The sequence below is a fragment of the Pelobates fuscus genome, chromosome 1 (assembly GCF_036172605.1).
Source record: "Pelobates fuscus isolate aPelFus1 chromosome 1, aPelFus1.pri, whole genome shotgun sequence".
Classification (NCBI taxonomy): Eukaryota; Metazoa; Chordata; class Amphibia; order Anura; family Pelobatidae; genus Pelobates; species Pelobates fuscus.
The window spans coordinates 438,709,610-438,723,890 of NC_086317.1; the positions used below are offsets into that span (position 1 = coordinate 438,709,610).

Here is a 14,281-nt window from a genome sequence, read left to right on the forward strand (position 1 = left end):
TATGGCCATAAACAGGGAACCATGTTTGGCCCACTACCCTTGTGTATTAAAGGTACAGTATAGGCACCCAGACCACTTCAGCTCAATTGAAGTGGTCTGGGTACAGTGTCCCTATTGCACTTAGTGCTGCAATGTAAAACATTGCAGTTCCAGAGAAACTGCAATGTGTATATTGCAGCTCTAAGTCTGCCCACAGTGGCTGTATACCATACAGCCATTCAAGGCACTTCCTAGCTGTTAACGGACTACTGATCCAGTAACTGATGCTGGACGTCCTCACACTCTGCATAAGGACATCCAGCGTCAGCTATTTCCCCATAGAAAAGCATTGATTCAATGCTTTCCTATGGGGAGGCCTAAAGCACGCGGCACCCGTCTCACATGCGCGCCCACTCTTCGAGGGGTGTCAGGTAAGTAAACTTTATTTATCACAGTGGGGGAGGGTGAGTTAGGGGGAGGCAGAGGAAACTATAGTGCCAGGAATACAGCTTTCTATTCGTGGCACTATAGTATCCCTTCAGATTCACATCACTGGGATTTGTTGCGCTTTATATTTTGCTGTGTATCATAGCCAGAAACACAAGAATTACTGTGGTGCAAATCTCAAGTTGGGTGCAGAGAGTCGAGAAATCGTGTTTCCACAAGTCTCTCAGGAATCGTAGCTTGACATACAAATGATCTCAGACAGCCATGAGTTTTTAGACTTTACTCTGTGTTTCTACAGATACCATTAGCATTTGTTGCTGCTTTATAAATTGGTTTCTTTAAACCTTAGCATTGGTTGACACCCAGAAGGACCAGTGACCAGAAACCAGCCATGAACTATACAATTTTAAACTCGTTGTCAGCATGATGCCAGTTTTGGTCTAGAGGTTGATGTCTCCCTGTGAGTGTATATCTGCCAAATTGTTTATGGTGAGACCAAGCAGAGTAAAACACCTCAAAATGCAAGTAGACTTACTCCTTTTGTGCATCACCTGCCAAGGTGTACAGACAAGCCCACGATGTCAAAACTGTGCAATCTATGGCTGGTTTCTGGTCACTGGACCTTTTGGATCACAACCCATGCCATAGTTTTGTTTTTTTTAAAAAGCAGTGAAAATTCCTAAAACTCTAGATTATCATTATAATCTGTGATTATTATCTTGACTACAAGATTGTGGTACCACAACGGCCATTTTCTGTTCTCAGATTGTGCCCCTAACATTATAACATTATATATATTTTTTTTTTTTTGCAACGTATATACTTGAATTACCTCTCAACAAATTGTTTACAATGTGTTACTTGGTTTTGTTTTTTTTAAACTCCCCTTAAAAGGTACCGGAAGACACATACTTATCAGTGTTTTAATGTAATGTTGTGTAGTACGATGTGTGAGTAAATGTAATTACTTGGGAAGACTGTTTCAGAAAATATATGCTGTTGTGATTTCATGCAAAAGTTGTGGTGAAACCCTGTTAATTTTGAGTTTAATTGGGAATATTAACAGGCAAAACTAAATATATAATGTAATGGAAACTTTAATTAATAAGCATATAGATTTGTTGTAACTGTTCGTTATAAATACTGTTTTCACAAAATTATATATATATATGTATATATATTTTTTTTATTATTATTATTATTTTATTATATATTTTTTTTTCCATTTTTACAACTAAGGGTTTAGTTCTTCATTGAAAATCATATTCTTAAAAAATGATAGTTCTGGTATAATACTATACTGCCAGCCTCCTTGGTGGGCACCGTGAGTGTGTACCCAAATTTGGATTGCATATTCTGATTGCTCGTGAAGTTTTTTTGTTTGTTTAAGCAGTGTTTGGTTTGTAGAGGAAGTATAAATGCATTTGTGCTTTAAATTAGCATTTAAAATTGCACATCAGAAAAATAAATATCTAAAAGAAGAAGAAAAAATGCTTGGTACTTATCGTATATACACTAATAAATATGAATTATGAATTATTACATCTTTAATTTGTTGGGGGCAATGGGGACAAAGACATTAAGCACTATTGTACCAGAAATACCGATAGTTTGTATCCATTACTGAATTGCTAACGATCTTTGTCCCTAACCCCTTCTGGTTAGTGGAATAGTCTTTAATTATGACTCAAAACTACACAAAGACGAAATATGTTAAATGCCACTTTGAATAGAATAAAACGATGGATATTTGTTCCTTTAAGTCGGTTTTAAGGACTGATTGAGAATGTCGGCCATAGATTAAAGGAAGAAGCCCACTCCTTATGTTCGCTATTCTGTTCTCTTTAAACTGAAGACACAATTACTTGTGAGATTTGTTTCACTTAAGTGCTTTGCGCAAGGTTTTAAAGCCTCTCAGTACCTTGCTGCATGGCTAGTCTTGTCCTTGTATTGAGGTATGTTATTATGCTTTTTTTCCTTTCTGAATACAGATGAATATCTAGTCACTTCAATAGCCATGACCCTAGCACCGAGCAGCCGGCTAGTATTCACAATTCACTTGGGCCTGACTACTTAATGGGTTCTCTTGAATACACAGAGACAGCAAAGTAATGGAGAACTTACTCCAAACACAGACTGAGAAACCCGATGCCCTATCCCTCCCACTTCAGACTAGCACACATCTTGTAAATAAAGAGTATTGTATGAGACTTTTTAACATACCTGAAATGCAGCTTAACTTTCCTGATTGGCTGTTACTTTGTGCACTAGCTAAAGCCAAAAAAAAAAAATCTTCAGCTGCCTTGTCAAAGATCTTAATCTCATTGAACTCATTTTAGAATGTTTTAGAATGCTGTACTGGACACAAAGGATGGAACGGCACCGGTCGAAGGAGGACGGTTAGCCACTCACATCTTTCGTTAATCTCCAAACATATTTAGCCTTTTATAGAGTGAAGAATGTTCCATTTATTGAGGTGGTGACATGACATCGTCTAGTCATTAAGAAAGAAGGGGAAGCCATATTGAGTAGGAACATATATCTGATATAGGTCTTCATTTAATATTGTTGGATACACCATTTTAAATGATGTTTAGAAATATTTTAACATTTGATATTTTATTATATAGCAATATTTTTTTATATGATACTTTTAAATATATAATTTGTTTCAAAATAGCAATTTAAAAAGTGGATGCACCCTGACAATTCCTATACGGTGCTTCTATGTCCAGAGCTGAATTTAACTTTGTTCTTGTTGTTGTTCGACATCCTCGCTCATTGCATGCTGATGTTGAATAATGAGTGCTTCTCATACTGGCCTCAATGCTTCATTGCTCCATATGCACATTGAGACATCAATGCTTTTCTAAGAGAAGCATTTGATTGGACAAAATGGTCATCAAGCCTGATGACATCAGTAGAGGTGGACAGGGCTGCAGAGTAGGGGCTGTTCTTTTAAGAATCACATCTAGACATTAGCTTTATTAAGAGAACTTCTGGGGGCAAACTAACTAACTCTGCTCCAGAATTACTCCTTATCCATAACCCCAATTGCACTGTGCACTACTTGAGATCTCTATCTAGTATTAGATTCAGTCTTCTTGCAGGCTAAAACATAGCGTGTGCGGAGGCAGGGCCTGTTTATCAGAGACAATTGTTTTTGCGGACTGGTACATCATGGTGTGGGGAGGCGGCTGACCTTCCAACCTAAGGCAGTGGGTGCTTTTATAGTTTGTAGCTCATTACCCTCCAAGGGCTGATGGAGGTTTTCCTGGTCCCCCCTAGAGCAGCTCCAACAATTTATACCAACAGTAGCTGATTCTGTGGCCTTCTGTGCAGTGACTGCTAATATCAAAGATGGCTGCTGTAACCACACGGGGTGGGTTATTGACCCCCGCTGAGCATGCAAACCATGTAGATGCTCTCTTCCATGCTTCTGATGCCATCTGCTTCAGCATCTGGGCTATGTTGAAACACTGTTGTTGTGTTTCCCTTTGGTATGTTTATAGTCAGGTTATAGTGTTGCCTTTAACCACTTAAGGACACAGCTTCAGAAGCTGGACTTAAGGACACAAGCAATGTTTGCATAATTTGCTGTTTGTGTTTAACCGCAATTTGCATCTTTCTCGTTTATGGCACCAATACATATTATATATCGGGGTTTTTTTAGATGACAAAAAGGGCTTTAATTGTTAGATGCAACTAGAATGTTTTTCTTTTCGCTATTTTTATTTATTTATAAATGTATTTATAAAATACCAGGAAAGATACATTGAGATTTCTCTCGTTTTCAAGTATGTCCTGGGTCCACGAAACATATTGACCGCATCCTATCTCTCACCCTCTGGCTACAAGTAACACACAGCAAACACTCTACAGTCAAGCAATTCTTACAATTCTTACAAACCCCACTCCACAACTGTCACAGCCACACACCTAACTGTAAAGGGGCTGTACATCTGCAGGGTTATTTGCAGAGCTCTGCGTGCTATTGGCTCACATTTTGTGAGCACTCAGCCACTCCTTTTCACATGCATGTACAGGTGTGTGTGCAGCCATCACAAGTGTACTGTAGGTGTCTGTGTACATACCTGTCATACTGTGTGTATACGTGTCAAACACTGTGTAGCTGTCAAAGTCAGTATGTGTCCAAACGTGTGACTGTGTAGCTGCCACTAAGGTGTCGGCATGTGTATGGGCGTCACATTCCAAGCAGGCCACCATGAGCTAGAGGCAGCAATTAAACTCTGTCTGTCTCTTACCCAATCATTCTAATGCAACCTTTATGTAATCACATGTCCTATAGTAGAACTATGTTTTATTCTAAACAGATACACTTACTTTTTCTTTTCTTTTTTGTCACCTATGTAACCATGCCCTGGAACTATTCCCTCAATGTTTCTGAACTTCCTAACTTCCTATCGAGTTACTTTTGTTTATTTTCAATGGACGTAATATTAAACTCTTTCGGCTAAATGTTATCAGTGTCCTCATGACAATATGATCCTTAACTCTGCCACTATAAACCCAGTGTGCACATTGGCGACACTATGAAGGACTCGGTTTGATATTTTTTGGATAAGCTTTTAAAATGATTAAATATTTTGAAAAATATTTAGTTTTTTTTTATATATTGATATATTTTTTATATATAACCTATATTTGATCATTTAATATTTAAAACATTTTTTTATAGTTCATTCTAATGTAAAATTTACAGAGATGAAGCTATTATCAGAGTGATGTTATTTTGTTCTGTTTTCTGCCTTTTTGTCCCTATCTCTGCAGTAATGTGTGTTATATAATATTTCTAATTCTGCCAATGGTGATATTGTGATATTTGGTCATTATTAAAAACCCAAGGCAATACCACTGCAGTAAACAATTTACACGCTGTCTTTTGGCCATGTGATGAGGATACTCCCATCATAACCCACTAAAACTATCATGAGGTCCTGTTTTGTGTTACGTTTCACAATTAAAAAATGCCATCTTAAAGGAACACCGTCATAATTTTTTAATATCTTAATATAATTTTTATGTTATAAAATTAAAAATGTCATCTGATATATTTTTTTTTTAAATCATGTACATTGACTTTTTAAAAAATGTTTTTTTTAAGAAATCCCATGTCGTCTTTTTCCTGTGCCTGCTTTTGTAAGCCATCTATAGGTATATTTGATCAGATTGACAGTTATCTGAGCCATTGCTCACTCTTTTGTTTGAAACCCCTCTGCTCATCCTGTCTGCAGCATTTTCTCTCAGGTGATTTTGACAGGAACAAATAGTTACAAAATAGTGAGCATTGACTGAGCTGTGTGCATACTGTTTTGATAAGGAAGTCTTTTTCTGGAGTGACAGGGTGTTTCTCAAGAGGCAGGTTTGTGATGCAGCATTCTGCAAAACATTTATTTATTTCATGCTCAAACTATAAAGATTAAAGAATAAAGCATAATAATGAGGCCAAACCCTATCAAATGCATTAACGTTGTATTGATGCCCGGAGTGTCCATTTAATGCCAGGAAATTAAAATTGATGCCTGAGATAAGGGCAAATAGAGAATCTAATTTAGCAAAGGCTATGGGAAACATAATGAAGGAGAAATTGTGTTTGGAAGCAAGAGTTACAATTGCAAAGACTGTATTAAAGTCACCATAAGAGAGCACAAGTCACCAATCTGGTTTGAAAGAGAACTTTGAAAGTTTGGTTTTGTAATGTTTTAACAACATAACCATCATTCAAGTGTTTCAGTTGTGATGTTGAAATAACACAAGCAAACAATCCTGCAAGTATTGATTTGTAAATGGACAAAAAAATTTAAGCATTATATGAAGGTGTCAGAATACAGAGATTATAAAAGTAGGATATCAATTGAAGTGGAATGTGAGATTGATCAGAAACAGCTGGAGCATCGTAAAGACAGGCCAACTGGCCACCAAGAATACAATTCATCAGTATCTCAAAATTCGGTTGCTGGTTTTTCTCAGTCCTTGTCTAATCCTGTTGTCATATGGATGTTGTTGTGGATGTTCAGAAGAAGAGAAGAGATCCCTCACAACAAACTTCCAATTTGAATGAATTGAGCCACATCAACCAGAATTATATCCCCAAATTGATTTTTTTTTTACAGTGTAAATACAAAGGAAAGCCTTCTGGACCAAATGCTTCTAAAATAGTAGATCCTTCACTTATGAGATTTTCCTTGCTTAAATATGGAAGCTCTGACGTTTTTGCTGAATGACAAGTTGCTGGACCACATGTTGGGAAAAGTGAGCCTGTTACAGTATTTCATACAATAACATGATTTCCGTCACATTTTGAGAAAATTACGAGTAAATTAAGATTTACACTAGAGTCAAATGCCTTCATTTGTCATTCATTGCTATTGTTCCTCCAAATTCAGATGACTCTTGGTTTAATTAAACCACAGAAGGAAGTAAAAAGATGCTAAGCAATGAATGCAATAGATTAATTGTTGATCTAAAGAGACCTTCTACAAACCATCGTGGTGGTGATACCCCTACCTTATTGAGAGATGCCCTGGCGTTCTTGGGATTAGTAAGAATTAATTTTTCAAGTTCCTGCTACAAAGATAAAAATTGAAATCATACAGTACCATAATCCACTATTTCCTAAGGAGACATCACAGATTGATGTATTCGTGTGTCATGTTAATGATCCATAGGACTTCTACATTCATGTGTATATAAGCATTGTGAAAAAATCGAGAGGCTTCTAACATTGAAGAGCCTGGTGGTTTTGGAGTTCTCTGCCCAGTAAAGAGTGAGCAATGCATTGCCAAATATGAAGATAAAGATTGATATATAGAGCATAGGCTGTTAGGATACCTAACCTATTCTTCAAGAAATCGATATAACTTTTTTTGACTTCAGTAATAGTTCTAGAGTCAATTTGAGAAAATGGAGTAGAATAGAAGAAGAAACTCTTGAAGATAATAATAAAAATAAAAAAATAAAAAAAAACAATCTGCACCAATGCTACTTTGGATAAGAAAAAAAATTACCTCCTTCATTTGTTGTGAATATGGGCCTGTTAAAGGACCACTATAGTGCCAGGAAAACAAACTCGTTTTCCTGGCACTATAGTATTAATAGGTCCCCCCACCCTCATGGCCCCCCTCCCACTGGGCTGAAGGGGGAGGAAGGGGGTTAAACACTCACCTTTCTCCAGTGCCGGGCTCCCTCGGTGCTGGGGACTCTCCTCCTCCTTCCGTTGTCATCAACTGAATGCGCATGCGGGGCAAGAGCAGCGCACGCATTCGGCCAGTCCATAGGAAAGCAGTCTCAATGCTTTCCTATGGACGCTGGCGTCTTCTCACTGTGAAAATCACAGTGAGAAGCACGGAAGCGCCTCTAGCGGCTGTCAATGAGACAGCCACTAGAGGCTGGATTAACCCTAATGTAAACATTGCAGCTTCGCTGAAACTGCTATGTTTATAGAAGAAAAGGTTAATCCTAGAGGGACCTGGCACCCAGACCACTTCATTAAGCTGAAGTAGTCTGGGTGGCTATAGTGGTCCTTTAAGCATGGCCTATGTATGAGGGAAATATGGGATCCCATTGATGATATGCTGCCTAATACTTTTGAGGAAAGCATGAGTGTGAATTCTGTGTTGGAACTAAAAAAAGCAGGATGTTGCAGTTAGCAATATTCTTTCTCTTAGCTACATATTTGTGCAATGGAAGACATCAGAGCGTTTTCTTAAAGGAACACCACGCCATTAGGAATACAAATGTGTATTCCTAAAGCTATAGAGTCATAGTGGCGGTTTAGGTCTTCGACCCCCAGCTGTAGGAAGCAAAAAAACATAGATTACTTACTTTGTTAGGAACACGTGTTTGTATCCCTAATGGTATATTCTTCCTTTAAGGTAGGAAAACATTCCAATGGCTGTGTTCCTGTCTTGCACATAACTATTTTACAAAGTATTAAATTGCTTGATTTGTTTTATTAGCATATAAAAAGAGAAGTATAGCCAGTGCGGATTACGGAGGATTTCTGCAGCTTGCAAAGGTTTTTAGCTATTTTAGTGGTTCTTACTCTATTTTACATGTTGTGATAACAGGAGCAACCCTCAGGTCACAGAGGTACCATTTATTTATTGTGAGATAGGGAGTTTGAGTGCTCCCTGTATTAATCTTTCCCAAATGATAATGTTTTGGCAAATGGTATTTAATCTTCTGTGACACACACAAACAAAACATGCAGGATTATCTGTGTTTGAATAAGATTGCAATGTTTTGAATCAATCACAGCCTTTTAAAGCCCCATACAGGACAGACTAGCTGCTTTCTCTGATTATATCAGCAGCAAAACACTGACTGGGCTGGCTGGACTTGCCTACTACAGGTTGCCTATATTATTTTACTATCTTTAAATGTCACAGCAAACTCTTACATATATATTTTTTATTAACAGTGAATAATTAGGATTAAAATTAGTCTGAATTCCAGAATGATGGTGAATGAACTGAAACAGAAAATTTTCGTTCATTAGATCATTCGTGTTAAATCGGTACCTTTATGTGAGATTACCAATCTATATTTAAGGATACCACAACCAAATTAGGGAGGCGTTGTGTTGCAATTGATAGTTCCCTAATTTGGTATCCATAAATATGGTAATCCCACATAAGGATAAATAAATTAAGGAACAGTCTACTAGAGACCCGAAAAAACTAAATACTTTTCTTAATTTTGATCTTACAGCTGCTTAGTAGACAGCTTCCTAATTTGGGATTGCCATATTTAAGGATGACAAAATAGGGGGTTATCTATTAAACATGGGAATCCATCATGAGGGTTTAAAATTAGGGACTTATGTACTTCATAAACCAAGAAAGATCCGCCAGCGATCCCAGCATTCCATTTGCCCGAATACAAAATGTGGTCTTATCATTTTATTGATGTGTTGCCTGTAGTGGGCAGAGTGTTATAACTGCATTAGCATGTGCCTTGAAACATAGATTTTCATGTTAGAAACAGAGCCAGTCTTAGGCCTTATAGGGACACTAAAAAAATTTATCAGAGTCAGCTACTACATGCTGCCTGCCTTATTAGGTCTTGTATTGCTATTGTGAAATTGACAGCCTATCAGCTGACGCACTCAATGAATGACATCCACATATAGATGGAATTGATATATTTAATGCAAAGGCGAAAGTACTGTAATAGCAATATGCCGAGCATGTGATCAGTTTTAGCAGTGATGCTTTAACAAATACCGCACCCTATGACCCATCCTACTGCTGCCCTATAGTACATGCTTCCAGCCTTTGGGTACCAGAGGACTTATTCAACCTTTGCTAGTTCACTTTCTTCTCCTATCAGCTCTCTGAGATGAAATAATTTCTGTCTTTATTGTGATGTTCATATTGATTAGGGAAATCTAGGTTATTTGTTTTAGGGTCGCACCCATGTGTTTAGTTTGGAAATAAGTCTCATGCCTCCCCTCTGCAGAGAATTCCCATTAAAACCAGCCAGATATTACAGGTCAGACAGTTGCTGTGTCTAATTATCTCATTAGTTCTAATTAGTACTTGGCAGACTAATTGGAGTTGAAACTCATCTCCATTTAACAAGGTGAACGCTCTATCTAGGGGACTTAATGGATGCACGTAATGTTTAATGTCCCTCATTTACATTTGTATAGAAAGTAATCACTGCCTCACTGGAGGCTTTAAAGCTCTAAGGGATTGGGTAGAAAAAAAAAATAGCTCAGCTTAGAGATGTTAGTATTATTGTTATTATTGTCATCCATAAAGCTTCAATATAAGATTAGATTTGAAGTACAGACAAGCATATAATGGTCATTGAAAGGCAATTTTACTGTTGATGAGTGGTGGGGGGGGGGGGGGGGGGCTGGGGAAGGGGCAGATATTAAATTACAAGGTTACCAGTTATCTTTGGAATAGAATCCAGACAATAATTATCAGTGCTCTACATGTGATAAATATAGAAACATGTTTAGCCTTCATACACATTCACACACCCCTCCGTGTTCTTGTACTGCATTTAGGAATTCTGGGTAGAAATATGCTGATAAGGCTCTGAACAGTTACGTATACAGACTATACCTTCCAATAGTCCCAGAATTTGTGGGACGGAAACCACTGGGTGGTTCCCTGATGTTCCATTCCACTTCTGGGTACTCAAAAAAAATATCCATAGTAAGTGCAGCATGAGTGCGTGATTAAATGCACTTGCATTGTACAATGCAGCATTAAATGCACTTGCATTGTGCAATGCAGCATTCAGCCTATGTTAGAGTGGCTCCACAGTTTTCTGTGCATTGTCCGCTCTTAGTGGGCCGGCCTTATTGCTTGGCAGGGATCCTGACGTGCATTCACGCCAAGCTGGCCTGTTAATTGTGTGGATGGACCCACGGTCTGCCCCCTTTGATTTGATTTAACCGTCCTACTGACATCCCGTGAAGCTGGTGGAAAGTTGGAAGGTATGGTGTCATTGGCAAAACCGCTTTCATCCCACCTCACTACTTTTTATTAATTTATATGTTGGGAGGTATGCGAGCCTCCCAATTTTCCCGATAATTAGAGGAACAGCTCCAATTTTGGAAAACTGTCCCTCGATCCTGATTTTGTTCCCAAGTGTCTCGCATGCATAGACATTGGTGAGCTATCTCCAGGCAGCACAGTGCAAGCACATCATTAGATGCTATTGCATTGTGCTGAGGGAACTAGAACCATGACAGATGCTGTCAGTCAGCCGGGCGTGTATCCAGGCCTGTCTGGTACATCCTTCTGTGGGTGCACTTATCGCTTTTCTTGACAGGCTCGCCCATTTTGTACTGGCATGCCCTCCAAGACATGCCCATCCCGATATCCAAAGTATAAATGACGTCTCAGGGAGAGCATTCACCATGGTACTTCTTCCACTGGATTCTCTAATCGACTGCCTCTTTAATTATTTTGTCACCAAAAAAACAAGGGTTCACTGCAACTTGTAGCTTACCGCTGTCTGGCTGTGCATTTATTTTGTTTACATTATTATACATTTCTGTTATATAGTGAATTTCTTTAGGGCATCTATGAAAGAAGTTGAAAATTACAGCAGCTGGGGTCTCCCTTTACCTGTATTGAGTTGCATTTGCAATGAGGAAGTCCCTGCGATATTTACCATGAATTCCCACTAAAACCATACAAAGACAGCGAAACCCAATCTGCCTTCAAAGATAAAAGAAAAGCTTAGCCACTGCACCTGCTGTTATTTTCATTTTCAAACCAGGGCTTATCTCAAATTAAATGTCATTTGGAGCAATTAAGGATATTGTTTGTGTTTTGATGCTGTTCATAGGACACTCTAGTAGGCTATTTCTTATCCATGATGCAGTATGGGGGTCACACTTTATCCAATGTTTTATATTTAAAGGGTTACTCCAAGAACCATGACCACTTTGTGGTTTGAAGTAGTTATGGTGCCTGGAGCCTGTACGCTGCAGATACAGTGTTTAACCTCTCTGCTGCCGGAGGTGTAACTCCACCTCCAGCTGCAGCGTATTCCTAGGCACATTGGCTGAGAGCGGTCAGCTGACCCTTTTGTCAGAAGTTATGATTGGTGGAATGAATTGCTGGCAGCATCGACTTGAAGAAGCCCAATGTCATCACTGGCCACGAGAGGACAGTCAGCACGTGGCCGTGGCACAGATGAGAGGGCAGTCTGTTGCAAAATGGCTCCCCCCCATTTCTGTAAAACAAGGCCAGGGTACTCCTGGCATCATAACTACAGAGGCCGAGGTCTGTAGTGGTCATGATGCATGGAGTAACCTTTTGACCTTCCTATTGGAGCATAATGACAATATCTTTATAAATTCTTTACTTTGGAAGGTCGGACAAGATACAAAAATACATAGGTATTATACCAGGCTCTAGTGGTATATATATCACTAATCAACAAGGTCATTGTGATATATATTTATCTAAAAGCTGCAGCTACCTCTGGTAATGTAGCGACTTATAAGATGTGTACAGTACTTTACATATAATTTAACCTAATAAAGCTACTCATTCTACTTTAAAGCTTGCATTCTGCTCACCTTGACACCTCATTTTTTGGGGTCTCACAAGATAATACAATACCCTTTTCTGGGCTCGTTACCATTATCGCCAGTAATAATCTGCTGTAGGTTATTGTTATTAACAACAGCCGGTAGATATTAGTTTCCACAAATTACTGACAAGATTCCTGCCTGTAATGTCTGTTTATTTGTAATGGGTATCACATATTGTTTGTGAGACATGCCTGTCGGAGGTTTCAAGCAAACCAAACATAGTGTTCTGTACTAACCATTTCAAGTCTCTTTTTCTACCTCGAATACTCATTCTGTGAGGAGTCCTTGATGAAATTTATTTTCTGGGTTTTTTTGTTTTGTTTTCTTGGCAAATCAGTTGGCAGCTTTATCAAGGCAAAAATGGGAGCTATCTAAATTAGGAGCAATCACCATGGAAACCGACAGAATGCATCTGGCATGTTCTGACATGGCTTCCAGTTGGGTCTGCCTATTATCAGCATCGCCAGTGACACAACTTGTGAGATCCTGTGTACCTGTGGAAGCTGCATTTGAATGTGGCACGTTCCTAATTGAAAGTCTTATTCTACATAAACTGGAGAATATGTCTGCATGTTTTTAATTAAAGGAAAACTGTAGTGTATTTCTGACACTATAGTGTTGAAAACCCATTTTAGGTGGCCGAATCCCCCCTTACCCCAGTTAAAAAAGTAAAATACGTACCTTTATTCTGCCCTGCCTCATGAAAACTAACTCTCTTGGAAAGTATTGGAAGGCATTTGCGCATGTCCAGCAAAATGCTGAGCTCCGCCAATCACCACCTTCTCATAGAGATGCATTGAATCAATGCACCTCTATGAGGAAAGTGCAGTGCTTCCATGCAGAGTGTGGAGACGCTGAATGTCAGTGACTGACCCAGGAAGAACATCTAGTGGCCATCTGAGTGACTGCCTGTAGAGGAGTTCCTAGGCAGTAATGTAAACACCTCCTGCAGGGACAGGCGGTAGGTAGACACCAGAACAACTACATTAAGCTATAGTTGTTCTGGTGACTATAGTGTCCCTCTAATAAATATTTAGTGACGTGGCCCTGTTTTTGCTGAATATTTGTATTGGTTCATCTTCTTTATTTCTTTGTGGATTCATAAGAAACAGTAAACTGTTGAAAACTAAATTTATATTAATAATAATCTGAGCAACAAACGAAAATGAAAAAAAAAAAAATCTAACTTCTCATATTTGTCCTACGTTTCATTTGCTTTTTTAGTTCACCACTCTGCACTGATTACTGAGTAAAACTCCTTTGTATTCCACAAACATTCACATCCTAGTACACCACTGATAAGAAAATAGCGTCCTTGTTTTCTGTGTAGTTTTTCTTGCTTTACAAACAGCCTGTAATCTTAGTATCAAACTGCTGTCATCTGGTAACAAGAGACTTTTCCCCATTTTAAGTAGCAGCATTTTCTGTCCTGGTTGACATGTTCTGAAGGTAATGTTTATTTGATCTTCACTGCAGCTTGAACGAACGTGACCACTTGTTGAAGAGACTTGGCAGAAAAACCCCTCCGAGCCTCTTTCGTGCTAATTCCGTCCAGCAAAGTGGTGTATCGTGTAAGTATACAACTGTAAATTATTCCAAGGGCTAGCTCTTTAGGGGATGCTTCAGACAGGTGCAGATTTAACTTTAATTAAAATGCATTAGTGTCTCGCCTTAGGCCAAAGATAAGCTTTTTCATAAAAAGCACGAAGGTAGATTGACTTTTCTGTCTGATGAGTGAAAAGAGCATAGGTATCTTATCAATAA

The 14,281-nt window shown here is 38.6% G+C and overlaps 1 protein-coding gene across 2 annotated transcripts in view; it reads left to right on the forward strand.

Annotated features, from left to right (window-relative positions):
- ATP8A2 (ATPase phospholipid transporting 8A2) overlaps positions 1-14,281 on the forward strand; it is a 673,473-nt gene that overhangs the window by 622,711 nt on the left and 36,481 nt on the right. For both annotated transcript variants that reach the window (XM_063429614.1, XM_063429623.1), the window contains exon 36: positions 13,994-14,088. In XM_063429614.1, coding sequence (XP_063285684.1) covers positions 13,994-14,088 — 95 coding nt within the window. The remainder of the gene's footprint in view (positions 1-13,993; positions 14,089-14,281) is intronic.